The sequence below is a fragment of the Argentina silus genome (assembly GCF_951799395.1).
Source record: "Argentina silus genome assembly, chromosome: 10".
Classification (NCBI taxonomy): Eukaryota; Metazoa; Chordata; class Actinopteri; order Argentiniformes; family Argentinidae; genus Argentina; species Argentina silus.
The window spans coordinates 15,203,110-15,221,803 of NC_139664.1; the positions used below are offsets into that span (position 1 = coordinate 15,203,110).

The window sequence follows — 18,694 nt, forward strand, 5'->3', positions numbered from 1 at the left end:
AGCCCTTTTATACTTTGAAAGCCAGTCTTGCATTAAACCCTAGCATGTCATCCATGTGCTTCCTAATCTCATGAACTTGAAATGCACCACAAAACTCAACTCACATTCATCTGTTCATCACCTTCAGTAGTCACTGTACGTCAGAAAATAGCTCTGTGCTTAACTCACTTCCTGCCTGCATTGAAATCATCTACACATTTTCCAGACAATTAAGTGATTGAGAGGGCAAATCAATGTACTAATGAAACATAATTAACAGCAGGGGAAACACTTGACAAAGTCCTCCGTTTTTTTTCCGCTGCAGGAATGTACAGTATCGGCTGGGTTGAATGAGTTGCATTAGATATTTTTTTTGTGAGACAGAAAAGCTATTAGTGGCATGACTCTGACGTGTCTCTCTCCCTGCCTCTCCAGCCGTGCAGTGTGTGAACCCGGGGACCCCGGCTCACGGTCACATGTTCCGCGTAGATGGTACAACCTTTTCCCATTCCATTGTCTACTCCTGTATGGATGGATACCTCCTCTCCGGCACACCCACCCGACAGTGTTTGGCCAACGGCACATGGTCTGGCAGCGCCCCAAACTGCACAAGTAAGTCTTCCCTGGAGAGAGCTAGCCTGAGAAACCAGCAGAAAACACCACATTTACCTGACAGTGCTCTGTTCTGCACCAGTAAGTATTTCCTGGAGAGAGCTAGCCTGAGAAACCAGCAGAAAACGTGTAAAATAAAACAGTTAGGAATCTAGAATTGTATAAAATAAAATAAAAACACCTTTCGGCCATACAAGGTCTGCAACAGAAAGCAGTAGTAAACACTAGAATTAACAGGCAGTGTTATAGTCTACTGGGTGCTATAGTCTGAGCACCCAGTAGAAAATATCAGATCTAAGATACTGTACCAGTCATAAATCTCGTACCACTCTCTGCGTGACATCAAACAGACAGCCGGCTTTTATCTTCAGCACCCTCGCGAATGAGCCTGGTGTAATTAAGTAGTGTGTCGATCTATATTCAATTTGCACTAAAATAACTATTTAATAATATTCATTTTATGAGCATGGTATCCTTGTGTCTCCTAATTGAACCACACAATAAGATACATGATATGAGCATTTCAATTTGACAATGAATATGAGCTAAGAATATGAGATAAGGGAGAGATTTCTAGGAAACCCTATGAAACTGTGTGATCAGACATGCAGAAAAAGTTTGTATGCAGTCAGTCTGCCTCCTCTCAGTCCCTCTGATGGGTCTGATCATCTCACTTCTCATTGAACTGACCACTTCAGGGACACAAACATGCCGGATGCCAAGGTTTGCTCATTATGAATCCATTTGGAAAGCCAGTCATTGTCATGACTCATGGGTTATTGATCGTGAATGGTTATAACAGGACCAAATTCACACACTCAAGACGAGGAAAGTTTTTGCTCGCTTGTTTATGTTGTGAGTTATGAAGTTAAAACATTGTCAGGAGCAGGGATACCATTTGCTAGACACATCTATTGGGTCTATTGATTTTATTTTTCATAGCTTTCATTCGTTTCCTACCAATCATCTGTTTAGTGCTTCTGCAAAACGACTCGCTGACAATGTTTGCTGTCAGTATTCAGGGCAACTGTATTTGCGGTGCACTTTACCCAAGGGGGATATGATGAGATAAGATGCTCATTCAGAGTAAGGCGGCAATAAAAAGTGTAACAGTAGTTGAATTGTTGGAGTTAACATCTTGCAATGTTTTTTTTTACAATGTCCAGACTCCCTGAATAAAAGCTGCTTCCACACAGAGACTTACTGACTCTAAATCATAGGCCTTCCTTGTTTCATTTCTTTTGATTCACTTTTAATTGGGGTAGAAAATTCAGCAGCAGCTTTAACTGGACCTGCTTTTAACTTTACAGTATGCCATTTATGTTGTGTATACGATATGCTTACTGCGAAGTGTCTTTTAGCAGTGAAAACCAGATGTCAACCGTCAACCAAAACATGCTCAAACTGTGCATAGCAACGAGGCCTGAACAACAACAACAACAACAACAACAGCAACAACAAAACACTGACCGTCTCTGATATTCGATCCTGTTTGTTTGATCTATCCTGACAGTGATCAGCTGTGGCGACCCAGGGGTTCCAGCCAATGGGCTGAGGTTTGGGGAGGACTTCACCATCGGCCAGAATGTCACGTTCATGTGCGAGCCTGGATACTTGATGGAGTGGGACATTGCTGTGACCCGCACTTGTACCCACAATGGCACTTGGAGTGGCATGATACCCATGTGTAAAGGTATGACATCAGGCGATGGGTAGAAAACCATTTAATTTAACTTGAACCAGGATAGTCCACTCAGCAAATGAATATATTATTTTATTATACTGTACCCTACAGTATCTATAGACAATGTTTTATCACACAATTACAATTATTCTAACTTAATTCTAATTATCCAAACCCTTAGGGTTTTGGTTAACAGTGAACTTTGATTCTGTACTGTACAAACAGAAAACTGTTACTGCTCTCACAATCACTACAGCAGTATGATATATTGTACAGAGAGCAGTAATGGATTTGCATATCTGGCAATGAATTCCAAAAGTGAAATATCTTCAGTGGAGGATTAGCAGGTCTAGTGGTGCCAAGGCAGCTAGCTACAATAACTGTAGAAGGAACTCCAGGCAAAGGAGACATTCATTATTGCCAAGGAGCAGATCCCTTGCAATTAAAGGAGCCCCATTTACGCATACTACAGGGAAGGCAAGGCATTTCAAACAATAAATGATGCCCATGGGTCACTCTAGACGCACATTCAAACTAGACATCCCTGTGAGCATCATTTCTCACCGTTGGGGTCAAAACATGCCTGACAACTTGCCCCTGAGTACTTACTGGAAGAACATCCAAACTGACACAGACACTCACACACTAAAGGCCGTTGTACTATTTCATAGCTGTTCCATTATTAAACCGTCCTGTCATGCGCTGGGCAGATCTACGGCTTGCTGTGATCAAAGGTAGTTAATGTGGAGAGAGTATGTTGGAGAGGCACCTCCAGGCACTAATCACGTCAACTGTTCAGACAGCTCTGCCTACCGTGCCTGCATCCAGACCCAGACTGCCTGCATGCCTGCCTGCCTGACTGGCTGACTGGCTGACTGGCTGCCTACTGCTGGAGGAGTTTGGCCCTGGGGTGCCACCTCGCCCTTTCTCTCCCAGCTGCAGACACACTCGACACCACGGCCCGAGTGTTGCCTGTCAGAAACCACTGACCTGTATGCATTAGTCAGTGAGCCAGAGGGGCTGCCATTCCCCTCTCTCTCTTTGTCCGTCTGACTCTCTCTCTCTCTCTCTCTCTCTCTTTAACTCTCTCTCTCTCTAGTCTCTCTCACCCCCCGTCTCTCTCTCTGTCTCTCTCTCTCTCTCTTTAACACTCTCTCTCTCTCTTTAACTCTCTCCCTCTCTCTCGTCTCTCACTCCCCCCCTCTCTCTCTTTCACTGGTCCCACCAGCACTTTCCCATTTCTTTTTCTCCCGGCTAAATGAATAAAAGAAAGACTCTGAGAGGTTTGATTATTATTAATTTGGCCCTCTATATTAATGTTGTCACTACAGCTGCTGAACAGGGAATAGGGGTATTCAGAGGTAATGGGGACTGCAGCGTGTAGTGTAGTGTGTAGTATGTAGTGTACAGTATGTACTGCAGCAGTGGAGGCTGGCCTCTTTGATACCCTTCCTCATTCCGTTCCATGCATTACAATGAGCCCTGTCCTCCGATTGTTACCTCCACCAGCCTCCACTGGTATGCAGGTGTTTTTCTCCCAGACAATCTGAGAGAAAACAATGAAGCAGCTCTGTAGATCAAAGCTTTTATTTTCCCTCCTGACAGTACGAGGTCAAAGGGTTTGCGAGAGAAAATAATATTTTTGCGTCTGAGACCAAGAACAATGCCTTCCTCAATCACTGACACTTCTTTATTTCTGCATGATTGCTTTTAACTTCAAGGTGGCGAGTTCAGACAGCGTGAGTGACATGATATTGTCATGATGCAGGGCATCTGTTCTCCTGTCTCTCTCAGGCAGTAGGTGCTTGGGGATATGGGCTGATATGTATGCCAAGCTGTGTGTGTGACACATTCAAAGCTGCAGCCAGCAGGGTTCAGACTTGAATCCGAGGTTTGGCGTGTTCAGCTAAGATGCACTAATACGACTTAGGTTTGGAAATGGGGACAGTTTCCCACTTCTTATTCAGTTCTGCCTGCTGCTGGAATCTTGAGGTAATTTTGGATGCAGTGCATACGTATGTAATTATTTTTGTCATAATCATGGTGACTTACATACCGAAAAGCCCATTCTGCATCCAGCTGGATCTCTACTGAATGAATTTAGTTTAAGTGCCTTACTCAAGGGCTCAAGAGTATCACAAAGTGGTCTGTGGTGGTGGTGGTCTTTATTTAGTAATCATTTTCAAGGAGAAACAATATGACAGTCAACAAAAGAAAGCATTCTGAATTGCACAGTACATGTTTTTTTCTTATTTGAAGTACACTCAAGTACACTCAAGATTGATTGACCCAAATACCCGAAACAGCTACCTTTAGGGTGCAATCTGCTGTGCAATGTGCATTGATGACTTGCACCACTGAAATGTACCCCTTGAGTGCTATTTGGATATGAACAATCTCACAGATTTCAACTTTAACTAAGAAACAAGTTGTGCCAACACATTCACTCAAATGATACAGAAAAGCCCCCAAACATCAGGGTACACCAAACGGTATGCTGAAGCAACATTATCATTTTGTCTTGTTTCTATTTTTTGGAGCGTGTGACGAGAGGACACTGATGCTATGAAACAACAGCCATGTTTTATTTATAAGCTTAAAACCTAAATCCATCTGCTCCCCACGGGTTAGTCTCTAAAAATGTCAGAATCTCTTTGAGCTTATTATGCATTTATTTATTAAATTACTTTAACAGAAAGTTTAAAGTTTACACATGCAAAAAATGTCCTCCATTTCCAACCCGAAATCAGATGCTTACACAACGTGTTGGGAAGACTAGATCCTCCGTTTTCTGTGGATCAGGGGAGGCTGGTGGAGGCAGAAATTGGAGGACGGGCTCATTGTAATGCGTGGAATGGAATGAGGACTGGTATCAAACACGTATCAAACACATGGTATCTACCATTCCTTATTCCATTCCATGCATCACGTGTTTGATACAGTACCATTCCTTATTCCATTCCATGCACTACAATGAGCCCGTCCTCCCCTGCTGTGGATAATATCACACTTGGAAAGCTACAGTATGTCTGAAAATAGTAAATCAGATGAATGCAGACACAATATCACAATATCAATCAATGCAAGGAGCTGTGGACAAACCAGGGCACCAAGGAAAAACAGATGTATACAGTGTGCTGGCTAATCATTCTAATTATTATTATTATTATTATTATCTCAAACTCATGTCTTAGTCATGTCTAGTTGCTCTGTGTACTCCAGGCACTGATCCTGTCTGTCTTTTTTTACCCAGTGGTCACCTGCTCTGTACCCCCACTCATCAACAACGGGTTACTGGAGGGCACAGTGTTTGAGTGGGGTACTAGTGTGAGCTACACCTGCCTGGCAGGCTATGAGCTCTCCTTCCCTGCCATCCTCACCTGTGTAGGGAACGGATCCTGGAGCGGAGATCTGCCTCAGTGCCTGCGTGAGTAAACATAAACACAACACAGTGCGGCCATTTCCTCTCACACAGCAGCAACAACGGCTTGTTGTTTGTATGAAAGACTGATTGACTGAGTGTTAGCTGCTATCCCCAGCAGATAGTCTCTCTAAGTCAGAATAAGTAGCTGCAAATCTGGATGTGTATTACTGTAATGAGTGATAAACATACAGGGATTCATCCTCACGACTACATCTGCAATAAAAACAACAGCAACAACAACAACAACTACTACTAATACAGTATGCAGGACACAAGTCTAGTAGGGTGAGAGATTGACTCCAACCTTTGTAGCTCGGCCCCCTGCATACTGATATTGAGCAAACATACATCGATAATTAATATATACTCTATAGAGTTTGCCTGGGTCGTCTCCAAGCATCTATTATGCACAGCTTGCTTTGGCTCTTCAGCTATTTCAGTAATATTTCCATAAAACAGCAAGTTATCAATGTAGCACTTAAAGCCTATGACTGATGTGCATTGTCACCTGTTTGGTCGTTGACACTCTGGAACATTGCCGAATATTGAGAGGCCATTGTTTGAGTGTTTGACAAGTGGCATGACCATCAGCCCCTGTGGGATCATTTGCATCTTTATTTGTTGCCATATCACATATTGGCTGAAGGGTAAATGGATTCACAAGTCATTTATCAGACACACAGACAAATATCAGTGTCGATGAAACATCAAATACAGCAATATTTTCTAGATTACAATATTTGCGATGTTCCATAATCCTGGTATTCCTCCATCCATGGCTTCTCCTGTAGTAGTCAGCTATTATGTAGTAATGGCTTTGAAGCCGTGTTTCTTGGCTGTGCCTAGCACAGAACGAGATACTGAGAACTTATCTCTGGTTCCAGACCTGCAATGTGAAGCAGATGGCAAGTCCTGTGCAGCTGCAACCACATTTATTGACTTGATCCCCATAGTGCTTCTCATGGCTGCATGACTGAATGCAATGAGTCTGGTCCCTCTCTGCTTTCTTATAAAACCTTCCAAAGCCTAAAGCTAACAAGTACCCCTTGCTTGCGAGTATCAAGTGATGGAGAGAATTGCTGATGCTACACTCCTGCGCCCTAATCCATTTGATTAGGCATACAGTGGAGCAGCAATAATCCACAGGGTTTCGTTCCATGTGCTGGGGTTGGGGTTGGGGTTGGGGTTGGGGTTGGGGTTGGAGTTGGGGTTGGAACCCCTTGACAGCACCAGAGATGGCCTGGTATAATGGGCTGCACAGATGGCTTCAGTTGTGTTAACCCCAAGGCCCTGTCAGGAAATTAATCTTTTAGTGGGTAATTATTTTGATCTAAATTGGGGTGGCTCAACCTTCTGCACCTCAAGGCTATTGAAATATTTATTCATGGGATCTCGATAACTATTTACCGGTGGTTGGATTGTTGGAAATAAAAACCTGATTGGAATAAATAATTCAATCCGGAAATAATGTCAAATCTATAAAATGGGTTAAATGAACATGGGTGAAGAATCTTTTTATGCAGAACTATGAAACTATGAAGCTGCTATTATGTTTGGGTCTTTCCAGCCAAATTCTGTGGAGACCCTGGTACCCCGGCTCAGAGCAGGAGGGAAGGACGCAGTTTCATCTACAAGTCTGAGGTCACCTTTAGCTGCAGCGCCCCCTACATCCTGGTGGGCTCAACTACACTCATCTGTCAGGATGACAGCACCTGGGGTGGATCACAGCCCCGATGCATAGGTATACACCATGTCAATGACACATTTATTATTAATGACAGAGCAGTCAGTACATAGGGCATGTATTTCTATATATCCTACATGTACATATCTTTTTGGATACTGATCTGTCATATGTATCCCTATGAAGGATTGTGCTTTCATATATGCATCTCTGGGCTTCATTACACTTTCATATATGTATCTCTAGGGGTAATTGCAATTTCATGTATGTATCTCTAGGGATGATTGCACTTTCATACTGTATGTTTCTCTGTGGCTGGTGGGTCTGTGATAGTATAGCTGTACCTATTGGGATTCCTTTGTTATTCATGATGACTGCTCTGTCTCTGTCTTGTGCAACCATCATGATGGTAATCCACAATGACTGTCTCCATGTAGAAGCCACCAGGACCACCTGTGAGAACCCAGGAACACCTGAGTATGGATCTCTTAACAACAGCTTGGGCTTTAAGGTACAATAACCTATGTTTGACTACTGAGTTGGCTATGTTGTTATTATTGGCTATGATTGTGAAATACAGGTGAATTTCAAAGGAAATCCAGCCTGACCAAGTCAATCTGAAAGATCCAAACATATGGGGATTGGAATCATCATGTATTCCTTTAGATGATGTTATGTTGATGCAAGGGATCGCAGGGCGTATGGGGTTTCAGCACAGCAGAACCCACAGATTCACGCTGACTCCCTTCTCTTATTCTGTTTGCTTTAATTAGACTCGTATGTTCTTCATTAATTTGAAGCCCATCTTATGTTTTCTTAGACCGTTTGAAGAATGGGAACTAAAACCCTGAAGAATAGAGGATGGGTCAAAAATAACACATACATTTATTCCCAATAATTACTTCAAACGGTTATGGACATGATGAAACAAATTCAACACAAGTGGTCACATGACCAACTAACACAAGTTAGCATTACTTTATATATGACGGCAAATAATTTTCATGGTTAATAATGACTGATAATGATTTGCTCATCCCTGTGTGACAGACACTCACACCGTTGTCCATGGACCTAACCCGAGTAACTCAAAGGAGATCTCGCTGTCCCTCTCCACCAGCCACCAAAATCCATCTACACGTTGTCTAAAACTATTAGATATTTACATGCAAAAATGCACATTTATAATATCAAACACATTTCAGATAGTGATGTGATTTGATTTAATGTGGTGAAATTATTGATGATTATCTTCACAGTATAAACTGGCTGTTGAGCTGAAGTAGGCAGTTAACTGCTGTAGTCCCTAAGAGTGACAGGGGAGGCTGGTGGAGGCAGAAATCAGAGGTCAGGCTCATTGTAATGCATGGAATAGAATAAGGAATGACACAGGAATTATGCCTGATGAAAGTCTCTGACCAAAACGTTGTACCTATTAAAAAGTATTACAGTGTGCGGGAGCCTCTTTTTTCTACCCCTAGTCTGTTTTTTCCACATCTGTTGAATAGAGAATACAGGTGTGCAAAAGCCCTTTTTGTCATGGTGAGTTTTAATACCATTCCTCATTCCGTTTGTGATGGAAATCTTTCAGTGAACAACAATAAACGATGTTTGGTCTCAGTTTTAATGCATATACAAAGTTTAAACAACGTTGTTTAAAGCTGGATCAGCATTCCTTCACCAACAGTGTGGATTCAGATACTGAATGCTGTGGCTGAGGAGAGGACCCTCCTTTACTCCAATGCTCGTACGTCATAGGTCGAGGGGTCAACATATCTTGCACCTGTTTGCTGATAGAGAAGCTGGGAAAGAAGCGTAGGCGTTGTGAGCCACTATCTCAAACCTCAGCCTGCAGTTAGGAGTGTTCCAAGGTCACACACTGTGTATTGTATGAGAGAAGGAGCAGTCGGTTTTGGTTATTCCTCAGTCACATAATGGAAAATAACAAAGTACATTGGGTCACAATAAGGTCAATACATTTCATATATGACTTAAGCAAAATAGTACAAATACATTTTTTGCCATTACACGTTCCATACATTACAATGAGCCCCGTCCTCCGATTTCTACCTCCACCAGCCTCCACTGCAAAAGAGTATAGCTCTTTCTTTACATATTCAAGGAGCACCAGTTGAAGACCTCAGGACACCCTAGTGTAGTCATGTTCTTATCTGTCTACCCCAGGTGGGCAGTAAGGTGGAGTTCCACTGCCAGCAGGGCCACCTGCTCCAGGGCTCGACCACACGCCGCTGCCAGACAGACCTCACCTGGAGTGGCTCTCAACCCAGATGCATCCGTGAGTAGTCCTCCTCTCTGTCAACACCCCCGCTACCCCCACCACCCCCTCCACCCACTCCACGCTGCCCCCTATGTCCTCTCCACAGATTGCTGCTACCATTTCAATCAACGTGTCATTTCCTGTCAGTCTAGAAGTGGGGTGTTGACATGATTACTGTGGCGCTCTCCTGTAAACCATGCAAGACAGTTGGTTTTCTAAATCAGGGGGATATATACCAGCCAGAAATATTCCCCTGATATTCCATCACAAATGCAGTGAACAAATTAGTGTCATTTAACAAGCATTTTGTTAGTGAGAAGTGTGTTTTTGGTCATTATGACAAATCGACGCAGGGCAACAAAATATACCAATTTATCTTACATTAAATGCTTGAGTAAACACTTGACTCGGATAATGATGATGATGTAAATCATATTCATGATAACCACCCAAGATCTAATCCTCAATGGAGTTCCCCTCTAAGAAAAACTGTGTTGGTACCGAAAACACTGTCTGTACCCTACAGTATTCCCAATCCCAACAGTCAGTCTGTGTGATCTCTCCAATATTCTGCACTGCGGTGTGTTGCTGCTGCTGCCCTGCTTGTTCCCACTGTGGTTGGAGTTTGGCTGGGCTGTAGGGGACTAATCGCATTGTGTTGGTCCTCTCCTCCTCCTCTCTTCTCCTAATGTTCCCCTGCTCTCAGCCCTGTCTGAGCCCCACTGCTGCAGTTTACCGCCTACTGATTGCTAGCCTAGTGCCCGCTAGTCTACTGATTGCTAGCCAAGTGCTGGCTAGCCTACTGCCTGCTAGTCTACTGACTGCTAACCTAGTGCCTGCTAGCCTACTGGTTGCTAGCCAACTGCCTTCTGGTTACTAGCCTACTGCATGCTAGCCTACTGTCAGCTAGCCTACTGCCTACTGCTAGCTAGCCTACTGCCTGCTGCCAACTGGCCTACTGGTTGCTAGCCTACTGGTTGCTAGCCTACTCCCTATTGGTTGCTAGCCTACTGCCTGCTGCAGCCTCTCATCATGTATACAGTCCGTGGGCTGGACCAGCTCACACATCAGTTGGATCTATTTCTACAGGAGAATCTGCACCCAGGTGGCCCCCCTGGGACACTGTCCCTATTCCTCCACCACAGCCTGCTTCCCTCCTCTTTGATGGAGCAGAAAAACACTCTTTCATCCTCCCTGTTTCCTTCCACGCCCTATCACAGTTAATGTCATTAAAATGCCATGAAGGGGCAATTTGGTGGCATAACTCAGAGGCAGCTGTCTATTATTTGACAGCTGGCAACTCATTCATTCAATCATCAAGCAAAATATTCTGTTTATTCTATCTTTTCTACATGAGGCTAATTGTGGAGGGTTTCATTTCATAGGCTTCTTAGAGCTGTATATTTGTTTATTTTGTGTCCAAATTGACTTCCATTGAATTGCATGTACAGCAGACACATACAGTACTGTGCTCAGTGCTTTACTAGCCCAATGTTCTGCCAGCACTACAACCACTTAATCCCCAACTGTGTGAATGATTACTCGCTCAAACTACCTATGTGCTTTAGGTCAAACAAACCCTGAGTGGTGTTTCGTAATAAAAACAGTGTTTGACATGATTGCCTAATTATCTCCATGTGTAGCCCACTCATGCAAGCAGCCAAAAAGCCCCCTGAATGCAGACGTGGTGGGGATGGACCTCCCAGCGTATGGATACACCCTTGTCTACACCTGTCAGCCTGGCTACTACCTGTCTGGGGGCTCTGAGCACCGAGTCTGCAGGTCTGATGGCAGCTGGACTGGCAAGGTGCCGGTGTGCCGAGGTAAGGTCATACAGTAGAACTCAATCTGTTTCCATACGTCGATATTAATATTGCTGCAGTGGCGAAAAACAGGCTCAGAATGGCAACTTGGTAGCCTTCCATAATCTTCAATGCTGATGCGTTTTGGAGCTCGCGCCTGTCAGAGGATTAACTATTTAGCGCGATTGATATTACTGTGTACAGTATACTCATTTATTGCCAGGTAATCTGAGTAACTTTGCCAAGATGCATTGGAAGGCACTACAGTAGCTGTAAGTTTGTTGAGATGTTAAATCTGCGTGGCAAGCTTATGCAATGCAAAATTAGGGAAAAGTACTGTGTTGGCAACATTTTGGAGTCATGCAGTGTTTATTTTGTATAACATCCTGAGGGTGTATCCACTGTGCTGTGTATGATTGCTTCTGACATACATATTTATGTGTTTCTAGAGGGCTTGAAATTGACTGAGAAAACTATCAAACCCATACAGGGGACACCAAGCCCAAAAATAAATGGTAAGATACTGTCTGAAATAGCTATATATACTGTATGTGATTGATGGTTCACAATTGCTGGTAGTTTCTTACTTTTCTCACCTTGACAGTTGTCTATAGATAGTGCGAGACTGCAATGCAAAATTGTAATTTGTATATTTTATGCCATTCAACTTTTCTGAAGTCAGCATCTATACCAAGGATGTTTTGGGGACAGATGACAAGCACAGCTAAAACAGTCTTTAGTGTTGAGCCTCAAACAAACCATCCACAGAGCCACACTTGTCTGTAATGAGTAACAAACTGAAATTGCAGTGTTTCACTACCTGTTGACAACTTGCAGAGTATAATTACATTAACGAAGCTGGGAACTGTCTATATTAACATGCTGTGAAACTTTCTGTAAACAGTTTTTTTGATGTGCTTTTTCTTCTTTATTTCACTAATTACTAATTTCATCTCTATGCCGGCGTCAACTTAAAAACATCTTTTGATTTCATGCTAACGGTGGTATTCTATGTCCCACAGAGCCCACCGTGTGATAGGTCAGATAGTCTCATCACCCAAACATGTTAACTTGGTAAACAACAAAATAGAACGACAATCACTGTCCATGTTGTACATGGCGCTGTGATTACCTGCTCCCAATATAGATGTCTTGAATGTCTTTTGTTGCAGTTCCCGATGACGTCTTTGCCCCTGACTTCATCTGGAAAGGTTCCTATCATTATAAGGGCCAGAAGCAACCAATGACTTTGACAATCACTAGCTTTAATACAACTACTGGAAAAGTCAATGTAACTTTGACGGACAGCAACATGGAGTTCCTGCTCTCTGGTAAGTAATCTAAACCCTCTGTCTTAACTACTCTGTCTTAACTGCTTTTGTTGTTGTCACATTCATTTATTTTCCCAGTGCCTTGCGTCAATCCCATCTAAATTATTTCATGCCTAAGAGCGGAAATTAACTATTGGTTCTGAAGACGGATGTATTAGTCAATGGTGACTGCTCACCAAACTGCCTCTCCTCTACCCCCACCCCCCACACCCCACACCCCACACCCCTCTTTCTTTCTTCACTCCTCTCCCCTCTCCTCCTCTCCTTCTCTCTGCTGCAGGAGTGTATAAAAGCCAAGAGGCTCGGCTAATGCTCCTTCTGTACCACATGAAAGCCCTGGTTCACAGCACGTACAGCAGGATTACTGACGAGACCTTGGCCATGGACGGCTTTGTAAGTACTGTACACTGGAATTTGGGAGGGTGGGCTACTAGCTGTGGAATAACTGCAATCTATTATTTTTTCACAAGAGTTACTTTCTTACATGAAGTTTGAAATTACAGTAGGCCTACTGTTGCTAGTTTGCTTTCATATCTTGAAACTATCTGTGATATTGACTGTGTACATTTATATGTTGCCGACACTTTACTGCTTTAACTATATGTATGGTAGATATCCACAAGAAGAACATGTCCATCATCCAAGATGATTGAGAGGGATGTAAAGTAATTGTTGTTCTTGTAAAATTGAAGTTTCTCTGCTAAGAACTTCAAAGACCATAAAGTAAAACAGTGTGACCAATAAGTAACTCATGCAGAGTTATGGATAGAGGACTTCAGTGCTTGAGCAAGTTCAAAGAAATATGTTTGTATATTTCTAAATAGACAATGTATGTTCGCATCTTTTTATGTTCTTCTGAAAGGTCTCGGCAGAGCCTGATGGTGGCAGTTATGTATTCCAAGGCTTTATACAGGGTAAAGACTACGGTCAGTTTGGACTGCAGAGACTAGGTACAGTACAATACATCTGTTTAGTAATGTTGTTGTTGGAATAATTGTGACCATCATCTTCATCATCATTGTCGTCATCATCATCATGGAGTCAGTAAGTGTTGAAGCATTGGGGAGAGAGGCAGTATGACCCTGGTAATGCTCCCATCTAAATGTGTTTTCTTCCCATCCAGGTTTAAACATTAGAGAGAACATCACAACTCCTGACACCCCCCGTGGAACGCACAGTAGTTCTGTGGCCATAGCCATCCTTGTGCCTTTTTTTGCCCTGATTTTTGCAGGCCTTGGATTTTATCTGTACAAGCAGCGGTACGTATACTTCACTGAGGTGGTTCTTCATTTGATCACTTTTAATTTATGTTTAGTAAAAGATAGTATGAGAAAAATTTGTTTTACACAATGTGCTTTACACTGAAAAGGGCTTGATAATTAAAAACGTACCTGAATTGATTGGTTTTTTAGACAATGGTCTTTGTCCTGACAGCTGTGTGCTCTGTTTTCCAGGAAAACCGATAAAACACAATACACAGGCTGTTCCGTCCATGAGAACAACAATGGGCAGGCCACGTTCGAGAATCCCATGTACAACACCAACACGAAAGCTGCTGAGGGAAAAGTAGTCCGCTTTGACCCCAATCTGAACACAGTCTGCACCATGGTTTGATGTCTGATGCCAAACAGAGAGTTAGTTCTTGTTTTGTAAACGGATACATCTGCATGTTTCTGAAGAAGCACACATCGTCAGAAACGTAAAAGCACACGTTCAGGAACAAATAGTGTTGTGTGTACGGGAATGTGAGTGAGGCGCGTTGTTATAAGTCAGTTCAAATCTTCACAAGATTGGTGAAGTAATCCTCACTTACACTCTAAGAGTGTTTGTTATATGAATATCCTCCGGCATATTGGTAAATAGAGCCTTTTATGCTCTATAGATATCTATACAACTTAAAGGGTGGGAGTGTTTTATTCAAAGCCAAACCAAATGTAACCCTTATTTCCGCAAGTATAGCCCCATTTTTGTTCGTAATATTCCATCCCCAGAAACTCATTTAGAAACACTGAGCTTCTCAACTGTGAGTCGATCAAAGTGATCTGCGGGGTTCATTTTCCATGCAGCGTGCCATGAGAGATGAGGAGTAAGAAGGAGTCTCTTCCCTATATACGCTCTTTGGCCAATTTACTTTAGATTGGATGTTTCTGCCCCCTGACTGAAGATAAATGAAGGAATTTTATTATCAAAGAAAATGTATTTTTTTGGAGTGACTGAGAACTTGAATTCCCTTCTCTGGATTGATATTTTGAGTTTGAGTTTGAGTGTTTAGTCAATCTGAGAGACTGAGGGAGTTCCACGGTGCTCTGTGTCGGTCCCATGGACGTCCCGTCATATAACTGGGTTATATTTTGCTGAACCATACACCTCCACAAACACTCTATATGTTGCACACTTTGAAAAAAGTTACCATCACTTTCTCATTACTTGGGTCCCAGTGAGTCTTGATCATGTTTTGACATTGTAAACCATGAAGTAAATCATTGCAGTGCCTTGTCAAATACTGTATGGGCATACGTTAAAGGAAAACATTGTTATTATTTCATCTGGAAAACAACAGTGTACATTATCTTCAGTGTTTGGATGATTCACTGAACTTCATGTCAACCTTCCTTACCTTAGAGAAGAGACATGTTTTAAAGCAGCTCATACGTTCATACTTGTGCATGTCTGCCAAAAATGATCAAATATTATAGCGTTGCTGCTATAGTAGTTTGTACCACTACAATATGTGTTTCCTGTCATTGCAGTTACATTTTGTACATTTATACAGTTTTGATACTTGATGGCATTCTCTTTGGCAAATGTCTTGTGTTATCAATATGTAATATATTTTGCAATTTCACATTTCTGATTGATGACAATAAATGCATCTAATAAATATTTAAAAAAAGGTCTGTCCTATTAAGTCAGACTTCAGATTAGTTTAGAATGCTTTTCACTGTACAACTCAGTGGTCATCCTATGTAAAACAATTCAGAGCCAATGTATATGTATATATTCAAATATTTTGTAAAGAGATATATTTTTGTGCAAATAAGCATTTGTAAGTTATTGAATATGTTGTGTACATTTTCATATGTAAATGTCATGTAAGATTGAAAAATTGTTTTGTATTTTTTCTTTATTGCCGATGTATAAATCCTTAATTTATATAAAAAAAACATAAACTCTAATGACATGTCTTTGTGATATTCTATTTATATTGAATGAATGGCAGACTAACACAGCAGTTTTGCATTTATGATATAACAAAGACATTTGACTGAAAGAGCCCAATCCTATAGCTCCACATTTCATTGCCTGTCATTGAGATGTGGGCATCAGAGGAAGTTATTCCTCCTTAGCTAGCGATGGACAGTAGAGTAGAGGGGATCAAAACCCTAGAAAGTAGAATACCTAGAGTATTGAAACTCCATCAGTCCTTGAAAGCTTGTAGGTAGTTGGGGATCAAACAAGTCATACTGTAGGATGACTACACAGTGAATCTTCAAACAAACAGGAAGGTGGTGTTACTGCAGAGTCATGGCACCATCAAATATGAAAGTGAATCACAAGCAATAGAAGGTAAGGACTATCTGACAGCTTGTGACAGACATATGCAGTGATATAATGATTCAGTGATTCTTGCTTGGGCACGACAATAAAGAGGTGACAGATTGTAATAGCTGTTATATAAAAGCCACAGGAAGGAAATAATTGACAACAATTTAGGTAAATCAAAGTGATTGAGCGGATAAGGTCACATGTGAGAAACAAAGACACAGAAAGCAATTTAAAGTGACAATATGGGAATTGCATGAAGGACTCTTTTGTCACGTGTATCCTGATTGTCAGGCTATCATCGATTAAGCTTAGGAAAATAATCATTCCATCTTCTCTCAAGGCTGACAGGCATAGCAAATACCACTGGCATTCACACTACATATGGCTCTTGTGACAACTCACCAGTCTCCAGAGCCCAATAGCTAACTTTAATCCTTGACAAAACCCTGAGGAAACCCCCCAAGCTCCACACCTTGAAATGAAAGAAGAGCCTTCACGTTTGATCACCCAGCGTCTTCAGTAATTGGACCCTCTAATTGAAATGGGACATGCATTTTTTTATTCAGATCCTGTACAACAATCGCAGCTCTCTCCCGTTACACAACAAACTGGGTATGGGAACCATGGAAACAAGAAATGAGCCGAATGCAACAAATAGAGTAATATTAAAAGCTAACACAAGACATTTTTATTTGAGTGTAATTATTTCAGGGGATTATGATTGGGTGGAATGCTGTGTTTGTGAGTTTAGATGAATGGTAACGATATGGTGCATTGAACAATCACCCTTATGCAGGCTGTGCTGTGAAGAAGTTGAATCAATAGATCATCTTTTCTGGAACTGCCCCAAGGTGGCAAACCTTTGGTGTCAGGTACAAAAATACCTCTTAAAGCATGACATCCAAGTTAAAATAACCCTACAAATACCATGTTAGGAGACTTGGAAAAACACAGTGGATCAATATAAAATATAATTATTTTTTTAGTGAAAAAAAATATTTTCAGCTCAAAATTGGTGAAGGCTTTACAGATAGAGAGTTTTAGGAACTGTATCTGGCACCACGGCAAAATAAAAACTTACAGTATACTGTATGGCAGTCGGTAATAAGGGAAAAAATGAGGTGGGAACGACTGAGAGCAGCAGAGGGATGGGAATGAGAAGAGAAATAATGCAATGTTCTGAGAGCACAGTACCATGTATGTCAAAACAGGTACAACACTAAAATATTAAATCTCAGTATATACTTCTTGTGAAAGAGTGTAACAAATAGTATTGAGTCCATACAGCTGCAGTACATAACACATAGAATTTCAGTTCTGTCTACATTACATGCGCTTGACACTGAAAACATGATTAAAAAAGGATGGCTTCTTATTTGGACTGTGATCAGAATGCTCAAATTGTGGCATTATGGGGTGTAGGAGAGTAGAAGTGGGGAGTCATGAATTCATATTTGACATTTATTCTCATCAAGAAATGTTTGGGGATAACAAGCTCCTAGTTTACACTAATATATTATCTGAGCCTGACATTTTAGACATGTTATACTGTCTAGATTATTGTATGTGCCAATGGCAGAGGAGCTGACTGAAGCATAAATGGGAGGAAAATATGTCATACATGCTATCTTCAGCACCTTATATAGCACATGTATCCAAAGAAGAGAGTTCACATAGGAAACCTTTCTGTTCTTATGGTAACAATATGTGCTGATAGGCATACATTCTGGAACAGTTCCAGAACATTCTCTAGTAGTCTATAATTGGATCAATTACAATTAGCATTATCAGGAGATTATATAATGCCTTGTTTAAGATGGGTTAGTCGCAGAGGGGGACTTATCTAAGACACCCTGTGCTGTATACAAAATACACACTTTACATTACACATTCAACATAACACGTAGACACAGAGTGCACTTCTCATATAGCCACTTACATAATAGATATTGCACATTCCCATACATTCAGTCAGTGGATGACTAACACAGCTCAACTTCACTTCTTGCTATTCAGGATTCAGGAGAATTGATGGACATGGGAATGAAGAAATGTTTATACCTATTTGGCTTCCACGTGGGGACCCTATGTGGCTGCCTGAGGGAGAGGCTAATACTCCGAATGCAGTACAGGGCAGGGGTCTGAAAGAATTTTCTGTGCTTGTCTGATAACAGTTTGTTCAAAAATAGTCTCCAGGGAGGGATGCTACCTCACACCCATAACCTTCATGGCCGATTGTGTCAGGCGGGCAAATCTCCAAATCATTTTGAACTCCGTTGAGTCATTTACACTCAAATTCATCTGAAGTCAAATTAAAAGTGCAAGGTAACTTGCAAGTACACGGTATACCTGCA

The 18,694-nt window shown here is 41.7% G+C and overlaps 1 protein-coding gene across 1 annotated transcript in view; it reads left to right on the forward strand.

Annotated features, from left to right (window-relative positions):
• Nucleotides 1-14,408, forward strand: part of LOC310810515 (CUB and sushi domain-containing protein 3-like) — a gene marked incomplete at both ends in the record, with an annotated part of 91,006 nt that extends 76,598 nt beyond the window's left edge. Inside the window, 13 exons of the mRNA XM_083678305.1 lie at nucleotides 415-591; nucleotides 2,105-2,284; nucleotides 5,529-5,702; nucleotides 7,267-7,440; nucleotides 7,821-7,894; nucleotides 9,568-9,679; nucleotides 11,305-11,484; nucleotides 11,913-11,978; nucleotides 12,636-12,794; nucleotides 13,075-13,187; nucleotides 13,657-13,744; nucleotides 13,918-14,053; nucleotides 14,249-14,408. Coding sequence (XP_083534431.1) covers nucleotides 415-591; nucleotides 2,105-2,284; nucleotides 5,529-5,702; nucleotides 7,267-7,440; nucleotides 7,821-7,894; nucleotides 9,568-9,679; nucleotides 11,305-11,484; nucleotides 11,913-11,978; nucleotides 12,636-12,794; nucleotides 13,075-13,187; nucleotides 13,657-13,744; nucleotides 13,918-14,053; nucleotides 14,249-14,408 — 1,793 coding nt within the window. The remainder of the gene's footprint in view (nucleotides 1-414; nucleotides 592-2,104; nucleotides 2,285-5,528; nucleotides 5,703-7,266; nucleotides 7,441-7,820; nucleotides 7,895-9,567; nucleotides 9,680-11,304; nucleotides 11,485-11,912; nucleotides 11,979-12,635; nucleotides 12,795-13,074; nucleotides 13,188-13,656; nucleotides 13,745-13,917; nucleotides 14,054-14,248) is intronic.
• Nucleotides 14,409-18,694: the final 4,286 nt, after the last annotated feature.